The sequence below is a fragment of the Thunnus maccoyii genome, chromosome 19 (assembly GCF_910596095.1).
Source record: "Thunnus maccoyii chromosome 19, fThuMac1.1, whole genome shotgun sequence".
Taxonomy (NCBI): Eukaryota; Metazoa; Chordata; class Actinopteri; order Scombriformes; family Scombridae; genus Thunnus; species Thunnus maccoyii.
In genome coordinates this window covers 5,905,582-5,920,638 of record NC_056551.1, presented here as the reverse complement: position 1 = coordinate 5,920,638, position 15,057 = coordinate 5,905,582, and the positions used below count along the sequence as shown (strand labels likewise).

The 15,057-nt window shown below is 40.5% G+C and overlaps 2 protein-coding genes across 11 annotated transcripts in view; both read right to left on the bottom strand.

Moving 5' to 3' along the window:
* cacna1bb (calcium channel, voltage-dependent, N type, alpha 1B subunit, b) overlaps positions 1-8,013 on the bottom strand; it is a 172,101-nt gene extending 164,088 nt beyond the window's left edge. For 4 of the 6 annotated variants that reach the window (XM_042394880.1, XM_042394882.1, XM_042394881.1 and 1 more), the window contains exons 1-4: positions 7,403-8,013; positions 5,374-5,692; positions 2,676-2,954; positions 531-636 (exon numbers count right to left, since the gene is read on the bottom strand). In XM_042394880.1, the coding sequence (XP_042250814.1) occupies positions 531-636; positions 2,676-2,954; positions 5,374-5,692; positions 7,403-7,463 (765 nt within the window). In that variant the 5' untranslated portion in view covers positions 7,464-8,013. Of the gene's footprint in view, positions 1-530; positions 637-2,675; positions 2,955-5,373; positions 5,693-5,804; positions 7,264-7,402 lie in introns of those variants that run through there. The other 2 variants (XM_042394883.1, XM_042394885.1) reach the window with 2 other exon arrangements.
* A 1,744-nt stretch (positions 8,014-9,757) lies between these two features.
* The window catches only part of ehmt1b (euchromatic histone-lysine N-methyltransferase 1b), a 35,106-nt gene continuing 29,806 nt past the window's right edge, over positions 9,758-15,057 (bottom strand). For all 5 annotated transcript variants that reach the window (XM_042394891.1, XM_042394887.1, XM_042394890.1 and 2 more), the window contains exons 21-26: positions 14,890-14,967; positions 14,237-14,352; positions 13,781-13,867; positions 11,684-11,762; positions 11,369-11,544; positions 9,758-11,160 (exon numbers count right to left, since the gene is read on the bottom strand). In XM_042394891.1, coding sequence (XP_042250825.1) covers positions 10,971-11,160; positions 11,369-11,544; positions 11,684-11,762; positions 13,781-13,867; positions 14,237-14,352; positions 14,890-14,967 — 726 coding nt within the window. In that variant the 3' untranslated portion in view covers positions 9,758-10,970. The remainder of the gene's footprint in view (positions 11,161-11,368; positions 11,545-11,683; positions 11,763-13,780; positions 13,868-14,236; positions 14,353-14,889; positions 14,968-15,057) is intronic.

Genomic DNA, 15,057 nt, shown 5'->3' with positions numbered 1-15,057 from the left:
CAAGAACAAGAACAGCAAAGTGCTGAACCATGAAGCTACAGTACATGCTATTCAGTTTTTTTTTCCTGGTACACAGGGTGGGATATGCCACTTGACCTCCCCGGGCAGCAGTTTCTTAGGTTTCTCTCTGAGACTGGTTAGCTGTACAACGTGACTGTCAGAGTTCAAATGTTGGTTTTAACGGAGTGCATATGTGAGCAGCTGGGGGAACAGGGATCCAGAGCAGGGGATCAAAGCTAGCTCACTGAGAGGCTCTGCTGACTTACATGATAGGAAGGAGGAAAAAAACAGGCAAACACAGTTAAACACACAGTGTTCCACAGCCTAAAGAGAGAAAGGTGCTGCTGTAATTAAGCTGTTGCAGGTCAATCCCTTGTTACTCTGGGACTCTGATACTTTTGACAAAGGTTAGAATATCTAAGCTAGGTGTGGTACCTTTCTGTCTCTACATCTGTCTGACTGGTTGCTTGCTGCAGAAAAGTTTTTGTCTAATGGAGATGACCTGATAGAGAGGCACACTGAACACTTACCAGGCGTTCTGACATGGGTGTCTTGTCGCTGGCGGGTAGATGCTGCTCCAGGGCCAAGACGATGCAGTTGGCGATAATTGTAGCCAGGATCATGTATTCAAATGGAGTGTGACAGTTAAGGAGCAGTAGAAAGTGAAGTTGCATTCATTTCATTACATTTCACAGTGTATTTATGAATAATATGTTTGTATGGTTTGTGTAAAGACTTAACCTGGAATACAATGAGCAAACAATCAAGGTTGGTAATTAGACACTTCAGTCTAATAAAAGAAGAGCGTCCAATCATTGCAGACAACATTAAATTGTAAAGAAAAGCAAATTATTCTGCATATTGCTGACTGACGAATGCCATTCAATTTTCTGTCCACTAAAGCATAAACCTTCCATCATGCTCTGGTTGAAGGCTTTCTGGAAAGAAAGCATCCTATACATGCACTCATGATCTTTCCAGATGGTTGACCATTTCCAACCATTTTCAATGGTTGGCTCATTCTGCAATCCATTTTCACTGGGTCATTGCCCGCGGGTCAGGGCCTATTGAGGGCCTGTGAATCGCAAGGGAATAAGGAGCTTATGACCATTAAAGCCAAGACGTAGAATTATTACCCATAACACACCCAACTCCCCTGATTATGCAACCAGAATACTGTTTTCCTGACAGTGAATTTTAAGTGGAAATGGGTGTAATGGTTACTTTTACCATTTTGTCTGTGTTTCCTGTGGTTTTTATTTTTGTATTGGTCCTGTGGAGTGGGAAATTCAACTTCTATCAGCTCATAGAAGGCATGGATAAATTAATAGGCATTGTTATTCAATTACAGCTAATGCTGTTCTCACTGTCGCCCACAGAGAAGATCCAGCTGTCTGGTCATGTTTGTCACAGAAGCTCTGGCTTTCCAGCCTTAGCCATTTCACTGCAAAAATATATTTTCATCAAATGTTAACGTTATATGATTATTATAAAGCAGCCTTGTTTTAAACTTGGTGATAATGCATTTTTGAGATAATCAACTGGGTCTTTAAGGGACTGTATGAGCAGAAGAATTATCTCAATCCATTAAAATGGTTTTTCTCATAAGAATTTGAAAAATACTTATGACTTGAGATTATTTCACTTGCTTTCAAAGCAACTCACAGCTTTTAAGACTTTTCTTGTCTTTTTGTGTGGGCTGCTGTGAGCTACCTCAAGATTTCAACACTTTTTCCATATTGAAATGAGTGAGACCGCTTCAGAAACATCATAAATAATACGGTGAATAATGTCACCGCCTGGAAGAATCTTTCAGTTGTTTTAAGAGAGAAAACACGAAGATTTGAAGGGTGACCGTTAATGTAGATATTTTTTGCAGCGTTAAAAGACTGGCGGAGAGTGGAGAGCGTGGGCGACTTCAGCACCATGGAGAGGGCTCCCAACTAAGACAACGAGGCGGTTCTGCAACCCCGGAACAGCGGTCTCTTTTCCAGTTACGCATTAAAATAAATAAACGGTGCTTTGTCATAATAATAGCCCATTTTATGACTGGAGAAGATGGGGGCTGGAGGGCAGCCAGTGAAAGCAGCAACAGCGCTGACTTACCATTGCCCTTTTACGCACGCAGCTTTTTATTGACTTCTAGTTGCGTAAATCAATAGAGATGTTTGATCATTATTAACTAGAACGCTGGGATTGCTGTCCATGCCCAGTAGACAGTTTACAGCTGACATTTTAACAAAAGAACTTATCAGTCGATGTGGACGCTTAGGCTCTAAATTGAACTGGGAATAGAAAACGCAACACAATAGGCGGATGTGGAGTCTTTTCAGTGCCCACACCTATTGAGAAAACATCTTTGTGTCATGTTGAACAGAGATAAGAAGCGGAGCGACAGGTGCAGGCAGCGTTGCGCAGAGAGGAATAAAGAAAGACACCGTGGTAGCTACTCCACAGGCGAAAATAACTGATCATTCAACAGCACAACCTGAGCTGAAAGCTTAGAGCGCAATCAACATCAGCACCTAAACTTAACAGCTAGACAAACAGGCCTGCAGGCGGTGGTGTGTTTCTGCTTTTCAACCCTCTGTGTGTGGTTGCCACGCAAGGACAGACAGGTTATAGGCTACAGATGCACCTGCTCTATGCGTGGTGCCACTGGTCAGGAAGGATATGGCCACTCTGTTATTCGCTTTGCATACTTCCTGATGAGATTGTCCTCGCGGAAGATGAAGAGGGAGCGGTTGACAGTGAAGCAGTTTTGTTTGACAGGGTTCGGGTTGTAAATGGCCATTGTCCGGGCTCTCTGGGCCATCGACTGCTTGTACATCCTCTGGCCACCCGGAGCGCCACCACCCCGGGCTCCCCCTCTCCCAGCGCCCGGTGCACCTCTCCCTCCGCCGCCTGCGCCTCCTCCATAGCGGGTGGGTAGATCTTCTGCGAAGCGAGCCATTCTGGAAACGCACAGATCCAAAGGGGAAAATCCAAACTGGTGTCAGTGGAAATGGAGGGGAGACGCATCACAACAAACACACTTCATCCAAACCACAGCTTAGCGTTAGAGTGTATACAGAGAGCGCTGCGTTTGGAAGATGAAAAAATAAGGTGGCCTCATTGAAAACCATGTTCTCTTGATCCTGTCCGTTCATTCATCTTCCGTGAAATTTAAAACATGAAAGTTTGAAGCAATAAAGCACTTCAGCTGTAAAAAAAAAAAAAAAAAAAAGAAAGAAAGAAAAAAAAAGAAAGAAAAAAAAAGAAAAAAATTCACTTCACTGAAGCTGTTGCATCCATAGCAGCCGGGCTGTGAGTGGAGAGAAATCAGGCTGAAATGAAATGAGATCACCCTGTCTCTGTCCAAAATCCTGACAGCATCGTGTCAGCATCCAAACACCAGTTGAAACGTTCAGGGTCAGTCAAAGATGAGCGGGAGCGTCAGAAAACACGGACATCCCTCTGTTCCCTTTTCTAGCTGAAAGCAACAATAAAACAAGCCAATCCAACGCGAGCAGTTGTCCTGTGATTTCTGTTTGATCGCTCGCTGTATGGGGGGGCTGAAAGCTATAAGTCCTCAGAGGAATAAGGAAGAGCGCATGTGACCAAAATGAGCCTATCGGTGACTGGAGCGCACAGGCACGCTCACAGTCTGATGGCTGAATTTAAGAGACTGTAAAACTAATGAAGTTAAAAAAAGCCCCTGCGGGTCAAAACATGAGCGTTAATCAATCTTTCTTTTAGTATCATCAGGGGACCAACATGGTTCTATACAGGATGAGCTTCAACACTTTGCACGGCAAGGCACAAGTTAAAAGATCAGACCATTTTTCTCAGGAACTTGCGGTGGGGGGATCAGTAAAAATGACACTTCGTTAATAGCTTCAACATACCTGAATCATGTGACTGCTCTCCACGCTTGATATCAGCAAAACGCACTGGAGCTTCACTCCAGTAAATCAAATGAACTGCTGATCTGCTTTAAAAAGGATTTGTCATTACCAAAGATCAGCCAGTTGAATCTTTGGGAATATTCCTGGGTAGTGAACTCAGTTTCTCTGTGAATGCTGACTGTTTTCTAGGAAATATCTGCAATGTATCTATCTGCTCGATCTGCTTAATAGCTTTGGAATAAGTCAGCAAATGTATTGTTTAGTCTATAAGTCCCTCATCAAAAGTGTTATTTATCATAGGAAGGAAGTAAACAAGCTATTTTATGCCATCTTAACTGGAATAAGACATACAGCAGCTTAAAGCATTCACAGACCACTAGGCCTATAAATCAGGTAATGTGGCCTGTTTAGTTGAACGTTAATTGCCGTTGGGAATGGTTTGTGCATGGCGTTTACCGGAGATGATGGCTATGCTTTTCAAATTAGATTAAGAAAGAATTAAAGAATTTAGAAAAAACTTAGATCTAAAGCTTGTGTTTGTTTTCATTTCTTTTTAACAGTCCCCATATAAAAGCAATATGAAACTAGTGTACTGCAGGTCATAAACTGAGTTGTGTCACCTCATGAGATTTACAAAATTATGTATTGGGTTGTTTTATAGATACACAATTAGCAGATGATAGGATACTTCTCTGCTTTTTTCAGTTTTTTGTCATTTAATCAACATAAGCTACGTGGCCAAAAATATATGGACACCCAAACATTTCACCCATGTGTCATTGTGTATTCAGACAGCAGTTTGAGGCAAAACCACATGATGCCATTTATTCCTGAACAATTGCGCGTGTGTGTGTGTGTGTCTTTTGCACACACTTCAGACTTTTCTTACCTTTTTATACTTTGCATTTACAGGCATTTGCATGGCCAATAATCACTCTAATTAACCAAGCAGACTAGACTAATTGTAACTTACCCGCGTCAAGAGGCCAATTATAAATTGACACAGTCTTGCGGGTTTTTTTTTTTTTGGTTTTCTTTTTCTCATTATTAATTTAGCATCTACAAATCATGTTTAGCCCCCTGTTCACATCATCTGCAACCAAATCATTAACACAAATGCACAAGATACGACCGAAGAGACATCTAGTGGTTCAGTTAATGTACTGCAATTAGGATGCAAGACTGTGCAGCTGTGTGGGGATTTTTTTTTAGACATTACATCGTCAGAGGAGCCACAGTATTAATACTCCAATCTTGTGGAAATAATAACTTTCCTTTTGAAATAACATCACTAATTTCAAAGACCTGGAGTGGGTTATGAGGTTCTTTTGTAAACAGTAGCCTACTGACGACTTGTTAAGTGAGGATGATGAAGCTTAATTTAACCAACAATTGACTGTTTTAGTTTTTCCTAAAGGCAATTTAAATGCAGGGGTTTTCCTTATAAATAAGTATTTAATGACGGTGAAAGGGTTGTGTGTCTGACCTGCGGGGCCACAGCGTGTTGTTCAGGGTCTGGTGCTTTTTGACAATGTGACGCACACCATCTCTCCTCCCCGCCCTGCTCGCTCCGTCCAGGTGTAAAACTTCGTCAAACTTCTGCCCGGTGTCGGTGTTACGGGCTCTCCATGGCTGCTCCTCCGGGTCGCCGGTGGAGGTGTGTGTTCCCTCCGCGGACCCTGGCTCCCCCTCCCCCACCCGCTGCCCGGGAGGACGCTTCCTGTCAGGTGACGGAGCCCAGGTATCTTCGTACTCTGTCCCCAGGGTGAGCATCCTCCAGGAGCCAAACGTGGCTGAGCGCACCGCTGGTGGGCGAAACAAATGTAACGTAAGTAATTTCGCATCTGTCTCAAAAACAAAGCTGTGCCAAGAAGTAATGGAAATACTCCACCGAAAGCCATACTGAGCCACACTTACCTGTGAAAGGTGAGAGTGGAAAGTTTTGTGCTCTCTGGAGAGGCAGATTCACGACCGTTACAATGGTTTCAAATGGCAACTCACTTTCAGGCGGGAAACAAGGTGTAACTACGTTTGTCCATAGAAACCTGTCAAATCACTCCTGCAGTATAATACAACTTTCATATGTCCATTCATATACCCAGTAGATTAGGAACATATTTTCAATGAAATATGGCTCAATACAAAGCACGGTTAGCTGTTATCAAGCATGCACTACAAACTGCTAGCCTACTTGCTGCTAGCACAAATAAAAGCTCTGTATTTAGTCATATTTTGGCTAACATGGGAGTATTTGGAACATAGTGAACATATGGATGAACAGAGGAGGATTGGATTACTTCAGCAGTGAAGAGAGAAGTTTCTATAGACGGGTTTTCCTGTTAAACTGAGTTCTGTAGGAATCTACTGTAACTGCTATCAGGCCACTCAGGACCTATAGGTTAAGGGTTTGATACTCAGGTTTAACCAGTGCTGAAGTTGGTTAATTGATGTATCAGTCCATGCAGGCACGGTCCTCACCTCACTGAGGACTGCCACTTCACTTCCTGCCCATGATGCTACCTTTTGGAAGTGTGTTTTGAGGGGAATCTGCTGTGCTCTTCTAGGTTTACTCTTAGATATTTGCAAAATTTACCCGTGAGTCCTAGAGTTTAAATTTTTCTCTAGAAAGAGTAAAACATTGTTTTAACGTAACTCTGATAAAGCATAAATCTCAACTATGCGTGGCTTTTGCGGATTGTGTCATCTTCACCTCATGCTGGTGCACCAAACCTTAATAGGCCTTTTTTCACAGAAGATATATTGTCATGTAACGGCAGGAAAAGCACAGGTGTAAACAATGAAATTAACGAGGGCTAACATCTATTTACAGTAGATGCTTCAGTTTCAGGGTCCTGGTATTATACATGTTAGTTCACTGTCACAGCTTACTTATATAACAGAGCCCGTGTTAATGTTATTAATAACACCTGAGTGTTTCCTTCTATGACAGGTCAAAATCTCAAGGAACAAAGAAAACACATCCGTTCTTGTAGCCCCCAAGAAAGGTGGAGTATTATCTTAAACCACTGTACATCCAGTAGACTGACGTTGCCACAATCTCCCTTGATAATCATTGTACAGCCTGGTCTCCCAAATAGTTCCACAGATCTGTTATAAAATAGGCTATGCTCAGTTCAGATACAGCCTTACTGGCATGTTTGAACAGGGATGTGATGGCATTGCATTAAGAAAAGTGACAGTTATCGACAAGGAACCTATGAATGATTTGAATCAGTGATTTGTGATATCCACCTGTATTACATCATTTTAAAAAGCAAGGATTAGAGCCTGAAAAAGAAAACAATTTTGCAAAATATATTTTTTCTGCTTTTTGATCCTGTTTTGATTTGACCTGTTGAGGGGAGGTCCTGACCCTGCTGTAAACCACAGGACCTTCACTCAGGATTTAATGCCTCAATGGTTCTATACAATACAATAAACACTTGTGAAAAAGAAAATCTTCTGGAGATGTGAACAAATGCAAAGAAAGGTGTTAACAACCAGAGTGAACATACCGTAAACCAGAGTAGATCGTCTCTCTGCCCATCTGGAGTTGTGAGGAATTGTTCTCTTCATAACTGCTTTCCAGGGTTACGGAGATCTAACTGAACAGTGGAGTAAAGCAAATTTTTGACACACACAGATCATGTATGACTGCCTGCAGGAGGTTCCCCTGAAAGGCAGCAGGGCAGGGGCACAAGATAAAAAAAATCAGAGTTTCTCCCACTTTGGAATGCGGAAAGGCTACTTCCTGTCCTGCCAGTTAAGGACCTTATCATCAGACCAAACGTCTTGATGCTCAAGAAGAAATTTCTCATGATTCAATTAGTGACTGTTTTCGCCGTCCACCCTGGTAATCAGGAAGGGAGCAATCAACGGCCAGTTTATGAAACCTAAAAGGCCTGCAGATGCACAGTCATCCACTTCCTGCTTTCTCCTTCTTGGTGCTACAGGGGACATTTTGAGTCCAAATCCACAGGGTGTTTGTTACTACAACAGCTGAGTAGATTCCTGTTTTTACAACTTTCTTCCTTGATTCCTTTCTTCCTGAGTGAAGTTGCAATGGTGAAAGTTAGCTACATACATTTACTACTGTACTGTACTGTACTCAAGTACAGTGTGAAAGTATTGTAATGAAATTGATCATTTCCATTTTTGGAGACTTTCAGCTTCACAGGGAAATATTGCACCTTTAACTGTTGCACATTTATTGGACAGCTGTAGTTCAATCACTTGAGATTAAGATTTTACATTCAAAGTGAAATAAACTCGTAGTATATTAGTGTTGTTGGGTAAAAATCTTGCATCATCAAATGTCAGCTTTTCATGCACTCTGAAAAACAGTTAGCTTACAAAATGCTTTTTTAGCCAAGCTATGGCTCTAGGGATACCGCTGGTTGGGCAGGTGGTCAACATCTTTGGTCCAGACTGAAATATCCATTAACTATTGGCTTGACTGCCATGAAATTTGGTAGTTATATCAATGGTTCCCAGAGTATGTATTCTAGTGACTTAGGTGATTGCCTGACTTTTCCACTAGTGCCACCAGTAGGTTGACATTTTTGGTTAAAATATTGGTAAAATATTTCCACATCTTTTGGATGGATTGCTGTGACATTCATGTTCCCTACAGGATGAGCTGTGATAACTTTGGTAATCTCTTAACTTTTTTTATATCTATTTCAATTTGTCCAATACTTTTATTTATGCCCAATACCTGAAAAACTCAGCAGTACTTTGTGTTTAATGTGTGCAAATGTTAGTAATCAGTTTAGTGTGATAGCATGCTAACTGATGGTGAACATGGTAAACATTACTTGCAGCATGTAAACATTTTGATTGTGACCATGTTAGCATGCTGACGTTAGCATTTAGCTGAAATCACCACTGTGCCTCACACAGACATCTGCTAGCATGTTTCAACATGTATTCTATGTCAAAGGATTCTTTTGTTATCCTGCTCATTAGAGCTTTGCTCGGGGTAATGTGGGGCGGACCTATGCTGGGAATTACATGAAGTCAGGTCAACACAGCAATATGAATGGTGCAACTGGAGAGTGAGAGAGATGTCAATCAAGCACATTTCGTATACACCTCCACTGTCTTGAAACAAGGTTTAATCAAGCAGACAAGTAGACACCTGTGAAGATGGAACACTGGTGTGTAGAGTCTTTAACAATGAGTAATTTAATTTTCTTTTTCAATTCTTTAATTTCTTGCTTGTGAGGAACTCTAAATCTGCCTCAGTGTATGAATTGTGCTACATAATTAAACTTGTTTTGGCTTTTAATACTTGAGTGCCTTTTAGTGCATGGATTGAATCCATGATTTTACTTTCGATTGAGTATTTTTCTATTGCTGTATTACTACTTTTATTTTCTGCTTGAATGCTTTAATACTTTAACACTTCAGTTCTTGCACCACTGTTTAGTTGTAGCTTCTATCAGTTTGAAATGAGCCCTTCAGCAGCTTTCCGAATCGCAGCACAAACGAGAGGCTTTGAAAATCTAAACTCATTAAAGCAAACGGAGTGTGGGAAGTGTCAGCCGCTTGGATGCCACAGCTGCTGAAATATTTCAGCGCTGGGCCCGGAGCCTGTCTGTCAAAACTGAGCTGCTGCTCGGTTCGTACAGGGTCAAACTGACTGCAGGCTCCAGTCTGAAGATCTTTCAGCAATGCATTTGTGGTTAACAAGATAAGGAGCTAAAAAGAAAGCTTTTCCTGGACATGAAGAAACTGCAAAATGACAGAGCTGAAGAAACGCAAGAGCCAATGTGATATTTAAATTCTGCAGCATTTTCAGGTAACATTGTAGCAAACTGTTTTGCCTTCCAAGAGAAACTCCAACGAGTAAACCATATCAGAATAAATGCATTAGTATTAAATTTATTGAAAAAGACACAACCAATTAGATGGATGGTTCAAGGTCCAGGAATATGTAACAGAACGTAATGGAAGTGCATTTTTATAACCTTTTTTTTCATTTATACCTTTCAAGAGTTTGCACAACAGATACTGCTTTACTAACAACATTTAAAAAGACAGGTTGGTTTCTGTCGGCAAAATCATGAAACAAAATTATAAACAGACTAACTACAGTAACTACGATTAGAAAACTGGAGATAAAACTAAACATAAAAAACTTAAAATGTTCTCTTATTTTACAAACTATGTTCACTTGGGTAATAAAAATGAAAACAAAAGTAAAAACCTTTGTGAGCACCATTTTCTTGTTTTTTTAAACTCTGTTTCAGTTTAATCAATTCTTCCACAACTGTGGGAAAATATCTGACACATTAAGATCCCCTTAAACATGCTTAATAAAAAGGTCGGCCAATTTATTCAGACTAGAAACACCTCATTTTTGAGGAGTAATACAGCATCTTTCTATTGGACAATCTATACTCACTTGAGTAGCAAATTAAAAAACAGTCCACTTTTTGTACAATTTTTGTCTTTAACATCATTTCAGTTAATTCATGTTCAGCTGCGGTGGCAAATGTTGGACATGTCCTTTCAAACACTGCAAGGAAGATGACACAAAAAAGTGGCAACATAATTCAATATTTATCAGCTAATTTTGCTGGAATGGTTCGTGATTAATGACCGCAAAGGTCAAACAAGTATCACCCAGCTGTATGCCGAGGTTGTCTTTGCAAAAAAGACGATACCCTCGTCCCGGAAATTCTTTGATGACTCTGAGAAAAGTCATTTAACGCTATCAACAAATTATCTTAAAAAAAAAAGACAAGAAAGACTAAATGCACAGTTATCCTTCCCAGTAAAGTTATGTACAAAATGTAAAGACTGTTTATTGTTTGCTGAGCGTGACAACACCGCCCCTTGCTCTCCGGTTAAACAAGGTGGAATAAAGGAGCAGTAAGTTCCTGGATTGTGCATCTTGCTCTGTCACAACTTTTTATGGGTTTTTACGAAGGTTGATGGTCCATGGGTTTAATCATAAGTGGAGGTACAGTACAAGTTCACTGATAAAAGTTCAAAGGTCATAGAGGATAAAGACAGGCATCCCTGTGTGTCCGTCAGTTATATGTACGTGTACTGAAGGTTAGTGTGAGGAAGTTTTTAAGAAGGACTGGAGGGACTGTTGGAAGAGCTGGTGTCAGGTGATGCGCTGGGCTGCTGCTGGTCCTCAGGTGTGCTGTCTGCCTGCAGCGACGCCATGGCTGCTGATGAGTACTTGCACTTAGAAGAGCCACATTCGCAGCTAAACAGCTTGCTTTTGACTTCCCAGAAGTGGTCGCCGTAGTTAAATCTGAGAGGGGAAGGTAAAAAGCAAAAAATCCTAATCAAAACCTCCCAAACTTTTTTAAACCACAGCACCCTTTCATAGGATTTTTTCTGTCAAGAACACATAAGGAAAATGCCAAGAAACTGCAGTACAGAGATGCCAATAATGTGTTGTGGTCATTTAGTAGCAGTGTTACCATTACATAGTTCAAATACAAGACAATATGTTTTACCCAAGCTCCTCTCCAGCCTTTATGTTTTCACTGGCGAAGAAGGCAATGTGTGGAAAACGCAGGTCCTGGTGCGTCGTGAACACTCGACACGCAAACAAGTTGGGCTCACACATGTGGTTGAGGAAACGGCTGATGTTTCCATAGAAACGGGCATCTATGCAGTATAGATCTTGTGGCTGGGAGGGGGAAAAAAATGAAAAGCTCAAATGAAAAAAGAACCTTCAAGTGCACAGCCGAAATGAGAATTAAAACATTACAGAAATTATGTCCATTGATTAAGAGGGACAAGAACTCGGAAAGTCTGTTTTACTTTACCTTATCATCCAGGCTGAACAGGTAAGCGTCATTTTGCCTCATCTCTGCTTCTGCTTCGGAGATGATCTCACCGACGTACCTGTTCAAAAGCAGGTGACCTGTCAGTAGCAGTAGACATCACTGGAACATTTAAAAACTGATGCTGTTTACAACACGTCAGCTTTCATGAGCCTGGAATTATAAGGTTTTATTTGGGAAGACTGCAGTTCTGAGATACTGAGCTTCAAAGATTTAACATCCCTGCAGGTAAACCTGTGATGCATTTTCAAATCTTATAAATTATTTAATCCTGAAGGTTATTTTTAATTCAATAAATAACACCACACACATATTATTCAACACATGAATAAGTGGGTAACTCAATTTAAATGAAAAAAAAAGGCAGAAAAACTTACCTTTTTGTTTTAGAAAATGACAAGTTAGCTTCTTAAATTACCTGTAAATTCTGGCCTCATTCATTTCATCATACTTTCTAACTAAACATCTTCAGACTGTTCTGATAAACTGGATGAACTCAGATGAACTGAGGTTAAATAGAGGTGCATTCCAGGGTTATACGATGTCACCACTGTCGTTCTTCATACAAACAGCACAAATGAAGTCTTTATTTGTCTGTAATAACTGAAACTTTGCTTTGAAACTCAACCAGCAATGTGTGAGCAAAGACCAGCCACACACACAAACAAAAAAGGCAAAAAGACAAAATGGCCCATGATACAACAGTGAGGTGAACACTAGAGACTTGTAAACACACATCTTTCACATGGCTTGTCACAGCTGAATCTTATGCAGTTCGTAGTGTGCTGCCTGTTTAATTAATGCATTAAAAACTATGGGTTGTGCCTTTTTTTAAATGGCATACTGCTTATGTGTCTTAAAGTGATCTGTAAATATTAGAGCACCATTTAAAAATCTGTTTTAATGAATTATCAGTTTATTAATTGAACACTGAAAAAGTACATGATTATAGTACATGTTTCTTCCCATGACAAGACCAAAACCGACAATATATGGATCTACTAACAAGTATTATCTGTGTAGCCAAATCCTGATACATCTTATTCCTCTGTGCCATAGAGCTAAAACACATCAATGATTCACATTTCCTTCATTTCCATGAACACTCACCTTGTAGTTTATTTTAAGTCGATCCAACATACATCATCCCTCTGCTGTAAAATGTTTATTAATCCACAGCTGAAAATAGTCCCCAAGTGCATTATTTCCTCCTGTTTAAGCAAAGTTTGCTAAAAACAACAGTGTCCAGCAGCTTTAGGAAATTACTGAGCCTTTTTCAAAAAGGAAACTACATATTTTTGAGAACTTTTTAAAGATTTACAGTTGGGGCTGAAAGCCACGGACAAAGCAGATAACTCAGAAAGTATTGAGAAACAGAATAACATAATTGGTTTTGGTCTTTTCATGGGATGCACTGACAATTAAAAAAATACAGAACACAGACATATCCTTTTAAGTTACTGTGCTTTCTTTGCCAACACACGCAAGTTACATTAGAAATAAAAGGTCCAGCACACTGTCTAGAGCTCCCAGCAACAGCATTTTATTGAACAGACAATGTTAAGATCTGGAATAGTTTCTTCAAAACAACTTCCAGAGGGTTTTGGTTTTGAAATTGCACACAGAACGCTAAATTTAAAAAAATCATTGAACATGAAAAGCAGAATGAATAATTAAGTACGCCTCTTGTGTGCTGTGCTCACAGTCTGAGCTGCTACCATCTGGCAGGAAATACAGACACTGCATATGAGAGAGTAGCAGGTTTTTAAATTGGGGAAAGAGTGACACAACACGCCTATTCTGTGTTGTGCCCAGATTTCAAAATCATTTTCAAAAGTTAATGACAGGTCTGCAAGGATGCTAACTGTGGCTGCATGGCATTATGGTCTTTTGAGGCTAATGCCTGTGGAGAAATTTGCAGTTTGTGTTTTTTTCCTGATGTAAAATTAGAAACTATGCTGGGAAATACTGAATAACTGACTGATTTGTGGTACAAACAAAAATCCACCAACTAATAGGTTTAGAAATGCACAGTTAATTGCAAACAGAAACAGTGTTGTGTTTGTAAATGGGACTTACTCGCATATAAAGGTCCCCTGCGGTATGTCTTCCAGTGCCCGGACACCCCAGCCCTTCTTACTGGTCCTGAAGAGCTGAAGCCTGGTCCTGGAAGATCCACAAGTTTTAAGTTACAGTTTTATTTTTCTCAGCTCTCTATTTACCTTTACATTCACAACACAGCCTTCTACTGAGATGTTTGAATAGTGCTTCCCTACCCAGTTCTACAACTCTAGAGGTTGTAAACAGCTGTTTAAGGCTGCTGCCAACTGTACTTTACTAGCATGTATGTTTACATTTCTCAATTCCCTGTGACTGTCTTATACAAACAGACAGAAATCACTTGACAAAACAAAGATGACCTTTATTTATCCAGACTACATGAAGTCCAGAAGCTCTTTTTGCCGATCAATGCTCTGTGCAAGATATCTGAACTATATATTTTCTTTATTTAGCATTGAAATGCATTTCAAATACCTGAGTCCATTTTGTACTACGCGGTTCTTGCAGGTCCTCCAACAGGAGCACGCATGGTTACACTCAAAGATAATGGCAGGCTCCTCACGGCAGAATTCAGGGAGAAGACGCCCGCTCTAAATGTGACAAAAAAAGATAAGATTTCCAGTGGCCAGGGTGTTGTCGTACCATAGACTTCATATTACTGTATCATGGAGTCTTGACAACCATCACAACACAGCTCCTTTGGACAGAACGATATTTTAGACGATAGTGTGCTTTCAACTTTATAGCAACAGTTTGGGGAAGCCTCTTTCTTGTTTCATCATGATAATGCCGTAGTGCACAAAGTCAGCTCCATAAAGAAATGGTTTTTTTTAATTTTCCCAGTTTGGTGTGGAAGAGTGACTGGCCTGCACGGAGCCCTGATCTCAACCCCAGGCTGAACGCTGACACCGAGCCAGGCCTCATCACCCAACATCAGTTCCAAGATCTTGTGGAAAGAGTCCCGGAGAGTGGAGGCTGTTATAGCATCAGATTCATGCCCATAGTGTTGGAATGACATGTCCAGCGATCACATGAGGCCGTATACTTTGTTCGGGTGTCCACATACTTTCAGTTATATCTTGTTTAAGAGGACTGAGTGGTCTGTCCATGTAGACATCCATCCTTACCTTGTCGTACCAGCAGCGCAGACTGAGTTGTCCACACATGCAGATACTTGTCGAACAGTCCTCCTTACAGACACAGTACTGTGAGCCATAGAGGAGAAAAATAATCTTGGTCACTTGATACTGCCACATAGAAAGAAATATCTTTGTCTTGAAATACCTGATATGATG